General features: G+C 39.2%; 1 protein-coding gene across 1 annotated transcript in view; it reads right to left on the bottom strand.

The window, feature by feature from the left end:
• SMC3 (structural maintenance of chromosomes 3) overlaps nucleotides 1-16,153 on the bottom strand; it is a 37,493-nt gene extending 21,340 nt beyond the window's left edge. The window contains exons 1-8 of the mRNA XM_007087189.3: nucleotides 16,016-16,153; nucleotides 14,942-15,017; nucleotides 8,372-8,410; nucleotides 6,684-6,751; nucleotides 4,506-4,577; nucleotides 4,052-4,131; nucleotides 3,706-3,784; nucleotides 238-355 (exon numbers count right to left, since the gene is read on the bottom strand). Coding sequence (XP_007087251.1) covers nucleotides 238-355; nucleotides 3,706-3,784; nucleotides 4,052-4,131; nucleotides 4,506-4,577; nucleotides 6,684-6,751; nucleotides 8,372-8,410; nucleotides 14,942-15,017; nucleotides 16,016-16,030 — 547 coding nt within the window. The 5' untranslated portion in view covers nucleotides 16,031-16,153. The remainder of the gene's footprint in view (nucleotides 1-237; nucleotides 356-3,705; nucleotides 3,785-4,051; nucleotides 4,132-4,505; nucleotides 4,578-6,683; nucleotides 6,752-8,371; nucleotides 8,411-14,941; nucleotides 15,018-16,015) is intronic.
• Between the last annotated feature and the right edge of the window lie 643 nt (nucleotides 16,154-16,796).

Here is a 16,796-nt window from a genome sequence, read left to right as displayed (position 1 = left end):
CACAAAACAGTTGACCTATAAAGGCATCATTATCTAACAGTAATTCTTTATTTAAAGAGAGAAATCACTGGAAATCTCAAACCTTAAAATGTCTCAAACTAATTTTCTCTCCATTCAGTACACAGGCAAACTATCAAACAGTATACTCTTGAGAACAGACTGAACTCCCCTCAACCATCATAGCACAATGAATATGTAATTCACAACAAAAATAAGGCAGAATCACATTCATTTTACCTGTTTCTTTCATTAAAGATATGCTTTCTTCTTTTCGTTCATCATACACTCTAGTACCAGCTACTTCTCTTAATAGTTTTAGTCTCTGAGAATCTGGTGCTGTGGCCATCTGGTTGATCTAAAAATTTTAGAAAAATAATTATTACGTAGCTATAGACTGTTCTTTAAGAACTCTACTTTGAAAGAGTACTCACATGCTAGGTTTTAAGTAGAGCATGACTTCAATAATGCAATTCGTACAGTGCATTTACTTACAGACCTCTATCTCATTTAAATAAAATTTATTAAATAAAAATCCAAATAGGATTGATACATTCATAAGTCTAATTTATGAATAAGACTCTCTAAATTAAAAATAAAGGAAAAACGTGGCTCCTGGGTGGCTCAGTCAGTTAAGGATCCGACTCTTGATTTTGGCTCAGGTTCTGATCTCGCGGTTTTGTGGGTTTGAGCCCCACTTTGGGCTCTGAGTGCTAGCTTCCTGAAGCCTGTTTGGGATTCTCCCTCTCTCCATCTCTCTGCCCCTCCCCTACTTGCGCTGCCTCTCTCAAAATAAACTTTGTAAAAACAAAACAACAAAAACAAAAACGAAGAACATTACATCACCATTTTTCCTCAGTCAATATGATAAAATATAAAAGATGAACTCCAGGGGTGCCCAGATGGCTCAGTTGGTTAGGAGTCCAACTTTGGCTTAGGTCATGATTTCAAGGTTTACGAGTTCGAGCCCTGCATCGGGCTCTCTCTGCTGTCAGCACAGAGCTCGCTTCCAATCCTCTGTTCCCCTCTCCTCCTGACCCTACTTTGCTTGCATGCATTCTCTCAAAAATAAATAAACATTAAAAAAAAAAAAAAAAAAAAAGATGAACTCTGTTCTAAAAGAACAGTATTTTTACAAGGGGAAACTATCACTCTACATTTTTAAAAAGTTATGATACTATTAAAAGTATAGCAAAAATGGTATGCTTTATTATTACTATTTAAAAAAAATGTTTAATGTTTATTCATTTTTGAGAGACAGAAACAGCGTGAGTTGGGGGAGGGGTAGAGAGAGAGGGAGACAGAATCTGAAGCAGGCTCCAGAATCTGAGCTGTCAGCACAGAGCCCAATGTGGGGCTCAAACCCACAAACTGTGAGTTCATGACCTGAGCTGAAGTCACATGCTTAACTGACTGAGCCACCGAGGTGCCCCATTATTACTATTATTTTTTAAGTAAGCTCTATGCCCCCAAGATCAGGAGTTGAATGGTCTACCAACTGAGCCAGATGAGTGCCCCCAAAATGGTATTCTTTAAATATAGATAGGTAAAAATAACTGTCTATCACAGGTAGTAACTAACATTAAATAAAACAAGCAAAAGCATTTTAAAAATCTTATTTAAAAATACATGGTGGGGCACCTGGGTGGCTTAGTCGGTTGAGCATCCAACTTCAGCTGAGGTCATGATCTTTCAGTTTATGAGTTCGAGCCCCACATCGGACTCACTGCTGTCGGCACAGAGCCTGCTTTGGATCCTCTGTCCCCTTCTCTCAGACCCTGCCCTGCTTATGCTCTCTTTCTCTCTCTCAAAAACAAACAAACATCAAAAAAAAATTTTTTAATATACAGCAAAAAAACACAGAGTGGTACAAACTAAGTGCCATGCAACTTTAAACAACAAGCGTGAGTTTAACATATTCATAAAAATAAAGTTAGCCACTAAATGCAAAAAATGCTGTCATGGCATTAAAAAAGTGAAGTTACTCTAACACTTTCACATAAAGACAGAAATCAACTCTGGGAAAAATGTGGTCTATCAAAAGTATAGACATCAAAGAATCTCCTTTCAGATCCTTATCACTGGTTACCCCAATTATGCATGTTCATTCAAGTTACTCACTTCAAAAATATTGAAAAAATGTTTACAACATATATGCCACTCTGCTGGGCACTGGGAAAAGAGCAATGAACAAAACAAAGTCTTGCCCTCATGGAACTTACATTCTAATGGAAGAAGAAATAAGTATACCAATACAGTATAACTATTATGAAAAAAATCAAATTAGAAAAAAGTGAAGTGCCTTCACTGGGGTGAAGGCAACATTCTTTTAGATGAAGTAACTTATGGATGGCTTAATATGAAATGACATGAATAGAAACTGAGAGTATAGGGGCCTATGCTGTATGTTTGCAGGGAAGACTCAGATTAATTAGTCTTTCGTAATCAGCCTCTTTAAATTTTTTGTTTATTTTTGGAGTAGAGACAGAATGTGAGCGGGCAAGGGGAAGAGACAGAAGGAGACACAGAATCCAAAGCAGGCTCCAGGCGCTGAGCTGTCAGCACAGACCCCAATGCGAGGCTTGAACCCACGAGCTATGAGATCTTGACCTGAGCCGCAGTCAGACACTTAACCTACTGCGCCACCCAGTCACCCCGTAATCAGCCTTTTTTTTTTCTTTTTTAATTTTTTTTTAACGTTTTATTTATTTTTGAGACAGAGAGAGACAGAGCATGAACGGGGGAGGGGCAGAGAGAGACGGAGACACAGAATCGGAAGCAGGCTCCAGGCTCTGAGCCATCAGCCCAAAGCCCGACGCGGGGCTCGAACTCACGGACCGCAAGATCGTGACCTGAGCTGAAGTCGGACGCTTAACCGACTGAGCCACCCAGGCGCCCCTCAGCCTCCTTTTAAAAAAACTCCTTGCTTCTAAAGACGGTCTTCAAAAACTTGTTCTGCATTTCCCAAATGTGAAACACCATACGTACTCTTCCTAATCAGTTCGGAATGCTAAGTTTTCAACACATATCTAAAAATGTCTCCAATATGAAATAAGAAGTGGACATTTAAAAAGAACTTTCCCCTAGTCCAAAAAAACACTACAGCAAACTATGTGAACAATGCAGGGTATGTTCTAAGAAAAAGAAGTTATCTTAGATAAAATTTAAAGTATATGAGGAAACAGAATAATCAGCTGAAGTATGCAACTACTAAAAACTATAAAGAATATAATCTCTACAAGCAAAAACAATATACAGCATTATGGTAGATTTCTGGCAATGTAAGCTTTCCACCATTTTAACTCTGTGATATATTAAATAACAGAGTATTACTTTTAGGAAGTAATTTTTTTCAAATGCTATTTTTAAAGAATTTCTACAATATTCTTAAATATTTCCATTGTGACTTTCACAAACCAAAATGTCTTCCAGTATAGGACACCTTATTAAGTGATACAGGTCACAATGAAAACAACATCCACTAACTGCTGAAAAAATTGAATCCCATTACACAGTGGATCTACTTTGTAATTTTATGGCCACATAAAAGGTAATACTAATATCTATACAAAATAAATCAATGAAAACAAGAGACAGTAAGGTCCATTTTTGCTTCAACTTAACCACTAGAATCTATAAGCAAATTCATCATTCAAGTGAATATACTCAGAAAACATTCTATAAAAAAAGGACATACAATATTTTTACCTTTCCTTGTTTTACAATATAATAAGGATTGCTTCGAGAAAAACCAGCACTTTCAAGGAGATTCATCACATCATTTTTCCTGTTAATAAACATTGAAAATATTTTTTCAGATTAATCGCCCAATAATAAGCAAAAAAATGAAGGGTAACTGCTGGGTTAAGGAACATGAGGGAGTATAGAATAGTCATGAAACCATTTATTCTACTGGCCTCAAGAATCTTGATTCTTCTGTTAATGCTCTAAATATTGGTTTGCTGAACACGAGGCATATATAACCCATACAGGAGTTAAGTAAAATACTTTTACTCTTTCATAAAGAAATTATAAATGTAAAGAAATTGCTTACGTGACCATTTTCTTGTCTAAGAAATACTGATCCTTTTTGGCACCAATAACTCTTCGAAGTGAAACTTCTTCTTTATCAATCTAAGAAAGAATGTAAAAGCCTGAAGTTAATTTCATAGTAAAAATGGAAAACTTTTCAGTTAATAAGGTCATTCTAGAGTCTGTAACCATAACACTTATTTTGAAATTTCAATTCTCACTAAAGATTTGCTATGAATATCAATTCTTATGACAAAGATATTTTTTCACAACAACTTACACACCCTATTTGCTAGAATGTTCATTACAATTTTAGGACAAAATGAATATGTAAACCGTATAGCTATTTTAACATAAACTAAATTATAAGAACTGTATTTAATACAGTTATGAATGTTTCAAAGGTTGGGAAAAAAATCAGCTGCATCAATAAAATTCTCAAAATTGTGACTAGAAAAAAAAAAGCCATTACTCACTGGCAACCGGTTGTCCGAATTATCAAAAATAATCTCCACAAAAGCAGAAATAACACGAGGACCAGTACCCTCCTAAAACATGTAAAAAATAAAATTGTCATTTAAGTGGTATTTTCACATTCTTTTTTTTGTTTTTTCTTTAAACACCTTTAAAGTTTAGTGCATGGCAATAAGCCTAATTCAATGGAAAACAATTTCTATTGGGCTAGTATATATCCTAGAGCAAAGACACTGGATGAGGATAACAATACTTGTCAACCAAATGGCTTTAGATTCTGACTAAAAAAATGAAAACTATGCAAGAGATATCAAAGTCAGATGTACTTAGGTCTTGTTCTGAAGACCACTTTATTAGAACATAAGACCCCACGCCCACCTAATTCTCCTTATTTGCTAATATCAACACCACTTTGAGGCTTTTCTCTTACAGACTCAATGCTGGAAAGGAAGCCTAACAAATCATATAATTACTGGAACTCGGCTTTTTTTAATTTTTAAGTTTATTTATTTATTGTTGAGAGAGACAAAAAGCGCAGGTGTACAAGAGAGCAGGGGAGGGGCAGAGAGGAGAGAGAATCCCAAGTAGGCTCCACACTGCCAGCGTGGAGCCCAACAGAGGGCTCGATCTCACAAACCAAAGATCATGACCTAAGCTGAAATCCAAGGTTGGATGCTTACCGACTCAGCCACCCAGCTGCCCTGGCTTTTAAAACTAATTATCTATTTTTATTTACTTGTTTAAATTTGCTATATCCTATATAATTTTAAATCTGCTATGAAAACACACACAGTTAATATGTCACATATACACCAATTTATGACGCTGCCACTCCTTTACCAAGTTCAGATAATTTCCAGATTCTAGAAACTGTTACTACACAGTGATTCAATATAATAAAGAATGATACCTAAAGAAGTTATTCTTTCAATGCCTATCTTAGAAACCTAAAAAAAACTTTTTCTATAGGCAACTAGTTGATAATGGTAAGAAAACAAACAAAATAAACCACCTTCCTAAGTGTGAGAGACTCTGTTAAGATATACTAAGGAATCTCACTTTCTCATTTTAAAACTAATTATGTCATATTCAAACCGACAATAAATTTATTATTTTGTTATAGCCTTTTATCATTTTTTATCCTAAAATTTCTTTTTTTTTTTTTTAATTTTTTTTTCAACGTTTTTTATTTATTTTTGGGACAGAGAGAGACAGAGCATGAACGGGGGAGGGGCAGAGAGAGAGGGAGACACAGAATCGGAAACAGGCCCCAGGCTCCGAGCCATCAGCCCAGAGCCTGACGCAGGGCTCGAACTCACGGACCGCGAGATCGTGACCTGGCTGAAGTCGGACGCTTAACCGACTGCGCCACCCAGGCGCCCCCTAAAATTTCTTTAGTTCATTATTCATAATGATCCAATGAAAAATTCTAATAATTTTCATTACTATAAATATACTTATCTTTCATATTGGGAAATGATGTGACCATTTGAGTTACAAATATGGATAAAATTATAACATGTTATGCTGTTTAGTTTGTAATGGTTCCTTCTCTATGCTCCCGATTAACTTCTGGTTCTGAGTCTCAAAGTTCCTAATTCCCAATTTCAAACTCTTTTCTCTTCAGCAAGCCTGTTTCCAGAGCATCACCAGACCATACTCTTAATAAAGAATCTGTATTTATGGGGTGCCTGGGTGGCTCAGTCAGTTTAGTGTCCGACATCAGCTCAGGTCATGATCTCATGGTTTTTGGGTCCGAGCCCTGTGCTCTGCGCTGACAGCTCAGAGCCTGGAACCTGCTTCAGATTTTGGGTCTCCCTCTTTCTCTGCCCCTCCCCTGCTCATGCTCTGTCTCTCTCTCTCAAAAATAAACACTAAAAAAATTTTTTAAAAAGAATTTCTATTTATATGGAAGACACACCCATTTATAGGAAAGTCCTACAATTTTATTACCATTTACATAAAAATTAGGCCCTTATCATGCATTAATATAGTAGGCTAAATTCCATAGAATTAACACACTTAAGAGAGACTGTACCATGTTTACTAAGAGAGATTATATCATGTTTACAAAAGATCTGAAACTTGAACAAGTGATTTTATTTACCAGAATCAACAATATAGTTTTAAAAATACATAATGTCAACATGTATTGACAATCTCAAAGCAATCTCACTCACATGCAACAAAGCCAATCGCTGTTCCGGACGAAGATGACTGAACTCATCACTAAGAACAAACTGAATTGCTAAAAATACAAAAACATTAAGTATTAGTATAGTCTCAAAGAAGCTTTATGCCTTAATTTATAACTTCCCATACCTCTATCAGGTAATGAACAAGGCAGATAAAAACAGATTATCTATTTCATATATGCAAAAAATTGCTTGTATTTTAGACTAATCAGCTTAGAAATGACAAGAAAAATACTAAGAAGTTTGCACTGAAACATTTAAGGGAAGAAAAAGAGAACACTGAGGTAACAAAAAGAGGTAAGCAGAACTAAAATCTACCTCTTGATCAAAGTATACACTGAGTGATTAACACTTTGCTTTTATCCACTAGAAGTAAATAATATACATCAAAATATTTATTAACAAAATAGGACATATTCTTACCATATCCTTAGCAGGATAGTTTTGTCAAAAGAAATTAAACTAAGTGGGAAACACAGGGAAACAGTTCAGATTCCCACATTCTACTGCACTGTTTGCACTGCTCTTATCTTCTGTAAGAAGTCACTGCTGCTTCCATATAAAGTACCTAACTGGACCACCCTGCCCTAGAAATGAAACTCTACTCAGCTGCCTGTTACCAGTTCACCCAAGAGACCTTTGACATTCCAAGAGTTGAGTACGCATGTATGAATGTGTATGTTGAGGGGAGAGTGTTTATCTTTCATAATCACATAATCACCTTAGGGGAACAGATTCAAAGTGCCTTTATCCGCCTGGAGATCATGCAATACTTCTACTCCAATCCCACTCACTTATCATCACCAAATTACAACCACTGAAGGGCTATAGATTTGTGAGCACAGAGGGATAGAACCTTTGCTCCTGCTAAGCCCCACCCCCTTTCCCTCAAGCACTACTCAAACAAGAGGTTCAAAATTTTTTCAATCTACTTCTGGTATAGTTCAAACCTGTTCAGATGTTTTCTCTCTCCAAAGGATTTGTTAACAGAGGCATTATACTTAAATGTATTTTATCTTTAGAATTTTCAAAGCTATTTACTATCTTCAAACTGCCAATAATCTTTGTGGAGTCTCTAATTTTTTACACCCCTCTATCTTTCATAAAAATGATTTAGAAAACATTTTTTTAAAAGACGAAACAGAGGGATGCCTGGCTGGCTCAGTCAGTAGAGCATGCAGTTCTTGATCTTGGTTGGGATTATGAGTTCAAGCCCCATGTTGGGTGAAAGGCTTATTTACTTACATACATACATAATGAAACAACAAGATGAGTCATTTTCCAAAACAATATTAACTATGTTGTTGCATTTACACTTGTATAAATATGCATCTGCAACATTTACATACAGCATTCAAGTTTAAAAAGCACTTCCATTAGTATTATCTCATGATTCCCATAACCCATCAAAGTAGACAGGTCAAGTACACTTTTAAATTGCAAAGAGTACCCTGAAAGATTGTTTTGCCCAACCTCTCAGCTACTTAATCACTAGGTATAGAGTAGAACTCAGATCATTATACTCTACACTCCCTACACTAAACTGCAACCCTGTACGAAAAAGTATTTCTTGAGTTTCATACAGACATAATCTCAGAAAACCAATCTTTAAAATAAACTACGCGAAGATACCCAGGTCTTAATATATTTAGAATTGAAAAAACAACACTTACCGTAAAAAAAGTTACTTTTTCCAGATCCATTTCTGCCCACTATAAAATTTCAAAAAGTACATGTTACTTTCTATAAAAACCAATAAAATTAAAACTTTACCGTAAGTATTAAAAAATTTATATTCAATTTTCTAACTTAACATCTTAATATCTGAAATTAAATACAAAGAACAGTGAACAAAAGAAATCCATAAACAAAACAGCTTTAATCACCAAATGAATGCGATTTTTGTAGAGACTTCAGGTATTTTTTTTTTCTTAAATTTACTTCATTGTTTATTCTTTTGCTTTTTCCTAACAAATAATATTTGGAATAACTAATATGTTACTAGGTTTTCATAATTTACAATCATTACTATGGACACGCAATTTTTTTTTTAATTTTTAATGTTTGTTTATTTTTGAGACAGAGACAGAGCACGAGCAGGGGAGGGGCAGAGAGAGAAGGAGACAGAATTCAACGCAGGTTCCAGGCTCTGAGCTGTCAGCACAGAGCCCGACAAGGGGCTTGAACTCACTGACTGAGATCATGACCCGAGCCAAAGTTGGACACTCAACCAACCAAGCCACCCTCCCACTACTTGTACATGCTCTCTCAAAAGAAGTAAATTAAACAACAACAAAAAAAGGAGACATCATTCACTTCCAGATATAATATATTCAGAAGGACACGTCATTTATGTAGTATTTTTTAAAAACAATGTTAAAAAAGACAAAGAAAGGCTATGGAAATGATCCAGATTAAAGAGACTAAATAGATATGACCACCAAAAGCAATACCTGACCCTAAATTAGGCCCTGTACTGGAGGAAAAAATACTATAAAGAAAATTTGGGGGTCAATCAGTACAACTGGAAAATAAACAGATTATCGTATTAATGTCAAATTTACGGAAATTTACAAACTCTACCGTGATTATGTAAGAGAATATCCCTATTCTTAGAAAGCATACATTGAAGTCAACGGTAAAGGACAAAGACCTACATAACTTACTCTAAGAAAAAAAGTGTGAGAGTGGATACAAATGATAAAGCAAAAGAGGAAAAAGTTAACAGGTAGATTTGGGTAAAGGAGATCAGCGTATTCTCTGTACTGTTCCTATTTATACAACTTTTCTGTAAATTTGAAATTATCTCTAAATAAAAGTTTAAAAAGAGAATTTAGCATTCAAAGAATTACATATAGTTAAAACTGTAATCTATTCATAAATAACTTAAAACTTTAAATTTCCCTTTAATTACTCCTACCCATCAGTGGAATACTGTAAAGCAATTTCAAGGATGTTGACTATTTAATAAGGAAAGAGATTCAAGACTTATTCTTTAAAAAAAAATTTTTTTTTAACATTTATTTATTTTTGAGACAGAGAGAGACAGAGCATGAACAGGGGAGGGGCAGAGAGAGAGGGAGACACAGAATTGGAAGCAGGCTCCAGGCTCCGAGCCATCAGCCCAGAGCCTGACGCGGGGCTTGAACTCAAGGACCGCGAGATCGTGACCTGAGTCGAAGTCGGACGCTCAACCGACTGAGCCACCTAGGTGCCCCAATTCAAGACTTATTCTTAAAAAAAAAATTTTTTTTTAACGTTTATTTATTTTTGAGAGAGAGAGAGACAGAGCATGAACGGGGGAGGGTCAGAGAGAGAGGGAGACACAGAATCTGAAACAGGCTCCAGGCTCTGAGCCATCAGCACAGAGCCTGACGCGGGGCTTGAACTCACGAACCACGAGATCATGACCTGAGCCAAAGTCGGACACTTAACCGAATGAGCCACCCAGGCACCCCAAGACTTATTCTTAAGTAGAAAAAAACAGATTACCAAAAGATTATACTACAAGCCCACTTTTATTTTATTTTAAAAGGCTTATTGTGGGGCACCTGGGTAGCTCAGCTGGTTGAGTGTCCAACTCCAGCTCAGGTCAGGATCATCCTCATGGTTCAATTTGGGGATTCCAGTCACCGGGCTCCCTGCTGTCAGCACAGAGCCCACTTCACATCCTCGGTCTCCCTCTCTCTCTGCCCTTCCCTGTTCTTGTGTGCACTCTCTCAAAAATAAATTAAAAATTTAAAAAATTAAATAGGGGCGCCTGGCTGGCTCAGTTGGTTAAGTGTCTAACTTTGGCTCAGGTCACGACCTCACTGTTCTTGACCTCTAGCTCCACGTTGGGCTCTTGTGCTGAGAGCTCAGAGCCTGGAGCCTGCTTTGGATTCTGTGTCTCCCTCTCTCTCTGTCCCTCCTCCACGCATGCTCTGTCTCTCAAAAATAATAAATGAAAAATATTTTAAAAATTAAAAAAATAAATAATTAAAAATTAAATTAAAATGCTTAGGGGGAGCCTGGGTGGCTCAGTCCGTTAAGCGCCTGACTCTTGATTTTGGCTCAGGTCATGATCTTACTGTTCATGGGAATAAGCCCCACGTTGGGCTCTGTGCTGACAGCTCAGGGACTGCTTGGGATTTTCTCTTCCTCCCTGCCCCTCCCTCACTTGTGCTTTCTCTCAAAATAAACTTAAAAAAAAAAAAAAAAAAAAGGCTTATTTATGTAGATGTACACAAAGACTGGAGGCATATGGGGGTAGATCCAGTTTATATGTGCCCCAGAATCACCTGCCCCAACCCAAGCCTTAGCTGCCTGTCAATGGAGAGATTCAGTATTCCATCACCTTTAGGTTGTTTCAGCCTACCCTGGGTGTGCACTCAGGTCAGACCTGTGAAAATCCAAAAGACACTATATAGTTCCCTGACTACTTTAGGGGGTTAGTCCCCAGAGTAACACAATCCAAAAGCATGGAGGAATTAATTAATGCCCTGTGTGGTAAACTCTGACCAATCAGAGAACAGGAACTAGCAGACAAAGCCGTCTCCATTCCTTTCCAATCTGATCTTTCCCAGGCGTGGTGGGTTCACAATGTCTGGAAGTTATCCAATATGACCACAAACCAGCTGAACCTTCTTTATAAAGCTATGACCAACTTTCCGTTTTACTCTTGCCCTCAGACTGAACCTTCCCATTAAAGTCTTATTAGTTGCTGAGTGGGCCTTGGATTCTGTTTTCTAGGAAACCAAGGCTAATACAAGCATAGGTTGTTAATATTAAGAATGGCTATTGCTGGGCAGGATTACAGTTTAGTTTTTTCCTTTCAGCTTTTAAACTCTTCCATAACGTTCTACAATTAACATATTTCTTTTGTTAAAAAGCTAGAGACAAAGTAACCTTAAAAAGGTGTATGTTTGGTAATTCAAACATCATTCAACTGTTCAAGCAAGAGATTAAAACACTGAAGATCACCAGAAGATATAGTTGCCTTCAAATCTTTTTTTAAGGGTCAAATCATTAAATAATCAAAGTACTATGCTTTCACAGGATATTTTTAATGTCAATCTCAGTCTACACTACTTTGGGTCTTTCCTGTCTTTAAAACATGTTTAAGCAGTGGGGTGCCTGGGTGGCCTACTTGGTTAAGTGTCCAACTCCTGAGTTCAGCTCAGGGCATGATCTCACAGTTCCTGAGACAGAGCTCTGAGTCAGGCTCTGCATTGACAGTGAGGAGCCTGCTTGGGATCTTCCCTCTCCCTCTCTCTGCCCCTCCCCTGCTCATGTGGGTATTCTCCCTCTCTCTCACTCAAAAAATAATACATTTTTTAAAAAAGCTTAAAAACCTTAAAAAAAAACATGTTTAAGCAGTAAAATCATATTAGGTTTGTTAAAACAAAAGAAAAAACACTTAGACAATTTACTCTGTAACTGTTACTATTAACAATACTAATGTAAACAAAGTAGTAAAACAGTGGTCTCTTAATAGCTAAAACAAAAATACTTGATAGATTCTACAAACATAATCTAATCATCATAATAAAAGTCATCATTTTACAGCTCATAAAATTATACCATTGATCTAATTAAGATATTCATCTAGTTTAACCTGTAATATAAATCTAGCAATTATATTTTAATAGAATATATAATTTTTAAATAATTTATATCTAGTAATTATTCATTTTTTTCCATTTCCAAAGATTTTCTGATTGATGAAAATCAAAAGGCACTTGTAATCAAAATATAAATAAAATACCAGAACAATCAGGCTATCCTTGTGGCACTTTAATTAAATTAACTATTCAACAGGTACAGCAGAGGGTAAATAGTGGGTTTTTTTTATAAGTTTATTTTGCACATGGGAACGGGGGTGGGAGGGACAGAGAGAGAGGGAGAGAGGATCCCAAACAGGTTCTGCACCATTAGCTCACAGCCCGATTCGGGGCTTGAAACCTCGAACCGTGAGATCATGACTTGATCCAAAACCAAGGGTCAGATGCTTAACTGACTGAGCCACCTAGGCGCCCCCAAAGTGTTTTCTTTATTCTCAACTACAAGGCTGCAACTAATGTACTGAGGGCAGGTTTTGTTTTTGCCTCAATTTTTATTTATTTTTTATTTTTTTAATATGAAATTTATTGTCAAATTGGTTTCCATACAACACCCAGTGCTCATCCCAACAGGTGCCCTCCTCAATACCCATCACCCACCCCCCATCAACCCTCAGTTTGTTATCAGTTTTTAAGAGTCTCTTAAAAACTCCTCCTCCTTTTTTTTTCCTCCCCCTCCCCCATGGTCTTCTGTTAAGTTTCTCAGGATCCACCTAAGAGTGAAAACATATGGTATCTGTCTTTCTCTGTATGACTTATTTCACTTAGCATGACACTCTCCAGTTCCACCCACGTTGCTACAAAAGGCCATATTTTATTCTTTCTCATGGCCACGTAGTATTCCATTGTGTATATAAACCACAATTTTTTTATCCATTCATCAGTTGATGGACATTTAGGCTCTTTCCATAATTTGGCTATTGTTGAAAGTGCTGCTGTAAACACTGGGGTACAATTGCCCCTATGCATCAGCACTCCTGTATCCCTTGGGTCAATTCCTAGCAGTGCTATTGCTGGGTGGTAGGGTAGATCTATTTCTAATTTTTTGAGGAACCTCCACACTGTTTTCCAGAGCGGCTACACCAGTTTGCATTCCCATGCCTCAATTTTTAAATTTTATTTCAAAGTACAGTTGACACTTTTGCTCTCAATTTTTAAAATTTATTATTTATTTCAAAATAAAGTAGATTCTCTGGGAACATTAGCATTTAGTGTTTGCCTATTACTGATCTCTATATAAATCTCACCTTATCCCATGCTACAGAATGAACTGTGTCACCCTCTCATTCATATGTTGAAGCCCTAACCCCAAATGTTATGGTATTTGGTGGGGGGGGGGGGGAGCTTTGGGAGGTAATCAGGATTAATGAGGTTGTGAGGGTGGGGCCTTCATAATGGAATTTGTGCTCTAATGAAGAAGAGGGAGAGAGAATCAAACAGTCACACGAGCCTGATGACAAAGATGGTGACTTTCAGGGGATGCCTGGGTGGCTCAGTTGAGCGTCTGACTTTGGCTCAGGTGATGATCTCACGTATCACGGGTTCGAGCCCCACGTCAGGCTCTGAGCTGTCAGCAAAGAGCCTGAAGCCTGCTTTGGATTCTGTGTCTCCCTCTCTCTCTGCTCTTCCCCCACTCATACTCTGTGTCTCTGTCTCAAAAATAAACATTAAAACATTAAAAACAAACAAACAAAAAAGATGGCGACTTCCAGAATGTGACTATGCTGGCAGCCCGATCGTGGATTTGAGCTACCAGAGCAGTGAGAAGATAAATTCCTGCTCTTTAAGCTACCCAATCTATATTTTATGGTGGACTCAGCAGTCTAATATACCAATATACCCCTCAAGGAAGACAATGTATAGCTTAAGTCCATTTATAGCACGTTGTTTCATCTAGCCTTTAAAAATTCAGCAGAATGCCAGAAAACACTTTTGCTGGCTGTATCAGCAAAAAATGGACACTATCAACTGAAGAGTCTTTAGACTAAATACTGTACTGCAGGACAATAATCGTTTTAGTCCTTTATCCTCATACGTATACTTTCTCATTTAATTTTCCCAACAGCCCCTATAAGATAGGTATCATTAGCTCTTCATTACAAATCAGAAAACTAAAGCCCCTCAAGGAGTCAAGTTTGAAAAAGAGTATGTGTCAGAACTGGGACGTGAAACCCATTCTGTTATGCTCCGAAGTTTATGCTCTGCCCACCAAGCTGCATGGTCTGACCTTAAATATTAGGACAGGAAAGAAAAAACCCAAGAACAATCAAATTTGTGAATAAAGAATGGTCATCTCTGAAATTAGACAACAGTGGGCGTTTTAACCAGGAAATGACATATCAAGAAGAGCACAGCTCAAATGCTAACTTTAGTGTCATTCACTATAAACGTAAAGCTATTAAAAGACACCTTCACACCTACCAGGCTACCCAAATAAAAATGAGTAAGTTGTGCAAACATTTTAAATGTATAAAGTAAGCAATTCATCAGTGCAGATTAAAAAAAAGAACGTTATTTCATATAGAAGAAACATTATAAATTCATAGAACATTCAAAGCCAATTCCCATCTCAAGCCTAAATATAGACCGAATTTAAATGGCTCTATAAATATAAATCTGATCTTGGAAACCATGAACACTTACCAATAACATTATGCTTTGAACTGAAGGGATCTACAATTGTTTGATCTCTGTAACTCCGAAAACCCTGGATGATAACCTAATAAATAAAAGACACTTTTCAGAGAACACACACTACCAGAAGAAACTCCTAAACATTCTTCCTTGGCACTTCTCTCTCTGGTTTCTCATTTAATGCAAGATAGAGAACTTTCCATTTTATAGAAGAAAAATTCATTTTGGAAAGTGGCGATTAAAAAATCTTCTAAAACGTCCGCGTTTATCGGTAGCCAGGGCCAGTGTTGTAAGTCACCTGTTAAGGAACTCTCAAGAGCAAGTACACTGTGTAAGTAAGGTTCGCTGGAACGCTGAACATCCCCGAGCTACAGCGAAAAAGTGTGTCAAGCAGGCCGGTCGGCCCCAAGCTTTCCTGACTCCAGGAGCAGTGGGCGCTTCTCTCGGACACGCCGACCGGCCAGAAGGAGCAGACGTTCCAAGAAAGGGGTGCTGAGAGTCCAACACATCCAACAGAGAAACTTTTCCAAGAGTGCGGATGGGCTCATCTTTGGGGTGGACTCTTGCGCGGGAAGACCATTTTGACAGAAGTAAACAAGTGAACGAGGCGGCGCTACATACTCTGCAAGGAGGAGGGTCCCTTTCCCGTCTCCTGTAATTCGGGGACAAAGACCCCGGGCTAAGCTGACACCCCAACCTGAGCCCCCCCCAGGGATGCCCCCGGGCCCGGGGGACCACCTTTCCACACACCCCGCGCAAAGGGCCCGCGCGGGGCTGGCCCCGGCAGGACGACACAGCTTGCCCGCCCCGCCGCTGCCGCCCCCAGCCCGCCCCCGACCCACTGGGAAGGCCCGGTCCCTCCAAACCTCTCGGAGATGCTACTCCCGCGGACGGGCGCCCGGCGGGGAGGCCCGCGCCGCGGCCCCGCGCTGGCGGGGCGGGGCCTCTCCCCTCCCCCGCAGCCCGCGTCTTGGGTCCACCCTGCCGGGAGGCGGGAGGCCACGGGTCGCGCCGAGACACCCCCGCCAGACGGAGCTGTCCTCACAGGCCCGCGAGGGAGTGGGCGAGACGCACAGGCCTCACCTGTTTTATGTACATGATTCCGCGCCCCTCGCCGGGGAGAAGGCCTCCCCACCGAGAAGCGACAGCGCTGCCGTGGGGTCCAATGAGGCGCCTACGAGACCCCTCCCCCAAAGCGCCGCTCGCTCCCGTCCAGCCAAACAAAATGGCGGCGCCCGCGGAGGCGGAGTCCGCGCCTTGAACGGAACCATACTCGCGGTCCCCGCAGAGCGTAGGGGGAGCCGGGGTCCCGTCTTCTCTTTACTTTTGGCAAAAGAAGCCTTCTAAGGCTCTATTGGGTGGACTTCATTTGGTTGTTGAATTTTTAGCTGAACATTTCCGGAGAATCAGTCTGAAGCTTCACTCAAAAAAGCCTTGATCGTGAGATTGGCGCAGAGTCCCTCCGAGCGCGGAGCCAATGGTTGTGCCCACATGGGGGGAAAGGTTCGGCGCCAAAGCCAAGTGTTAGAGTCGGGGGGCCAATAGCGGAGCTTGCCGGTGGCCACGTGGTCTCGGGCTGTTTAAAAGTGGGCACCCCCGTGCTGCCGCAAGGGTCCCGAACTGGTGGAGTATAGGATTCGGCGGTCCGAATCCCGGCTGCTCTGTTATTCTCCGTCGCCTTGGGAACTTGTGTAAATTTAGAATGGCTCCTCTTAGCTCTCGACTGGACACTCGTAGGACAGCCCATAAGGAACTTGGCGCAAAGTCTGCTTTAATAATGTGATCATTAATAATTCTGGAGCTCTTACTATGCCATTTGCTGTAAATCTAGGCCGACTTGAACAATTGCAACAAAAAGAGGTTT

Source organism: Panthera tigris, chromosome D2 (genome assembly GCF_018350195.1).
Source record: "Panthera tigris isolate Pti1 chromosome D2, P.tigris_Pti1_mat1.1, whole genome shotgun sequence".
Classification (NCBI taxonomy): Eukaryota; Metazoa; Chordata; class Mammalia; order Carnivora; family Felidae; genus Panthera; species Panthera tigris.
The sequence above is the reverse complement of the archived record's forward strand: the minus strand, read 5'-3'. Positions and strand labels throughout refer to the sequence as shown.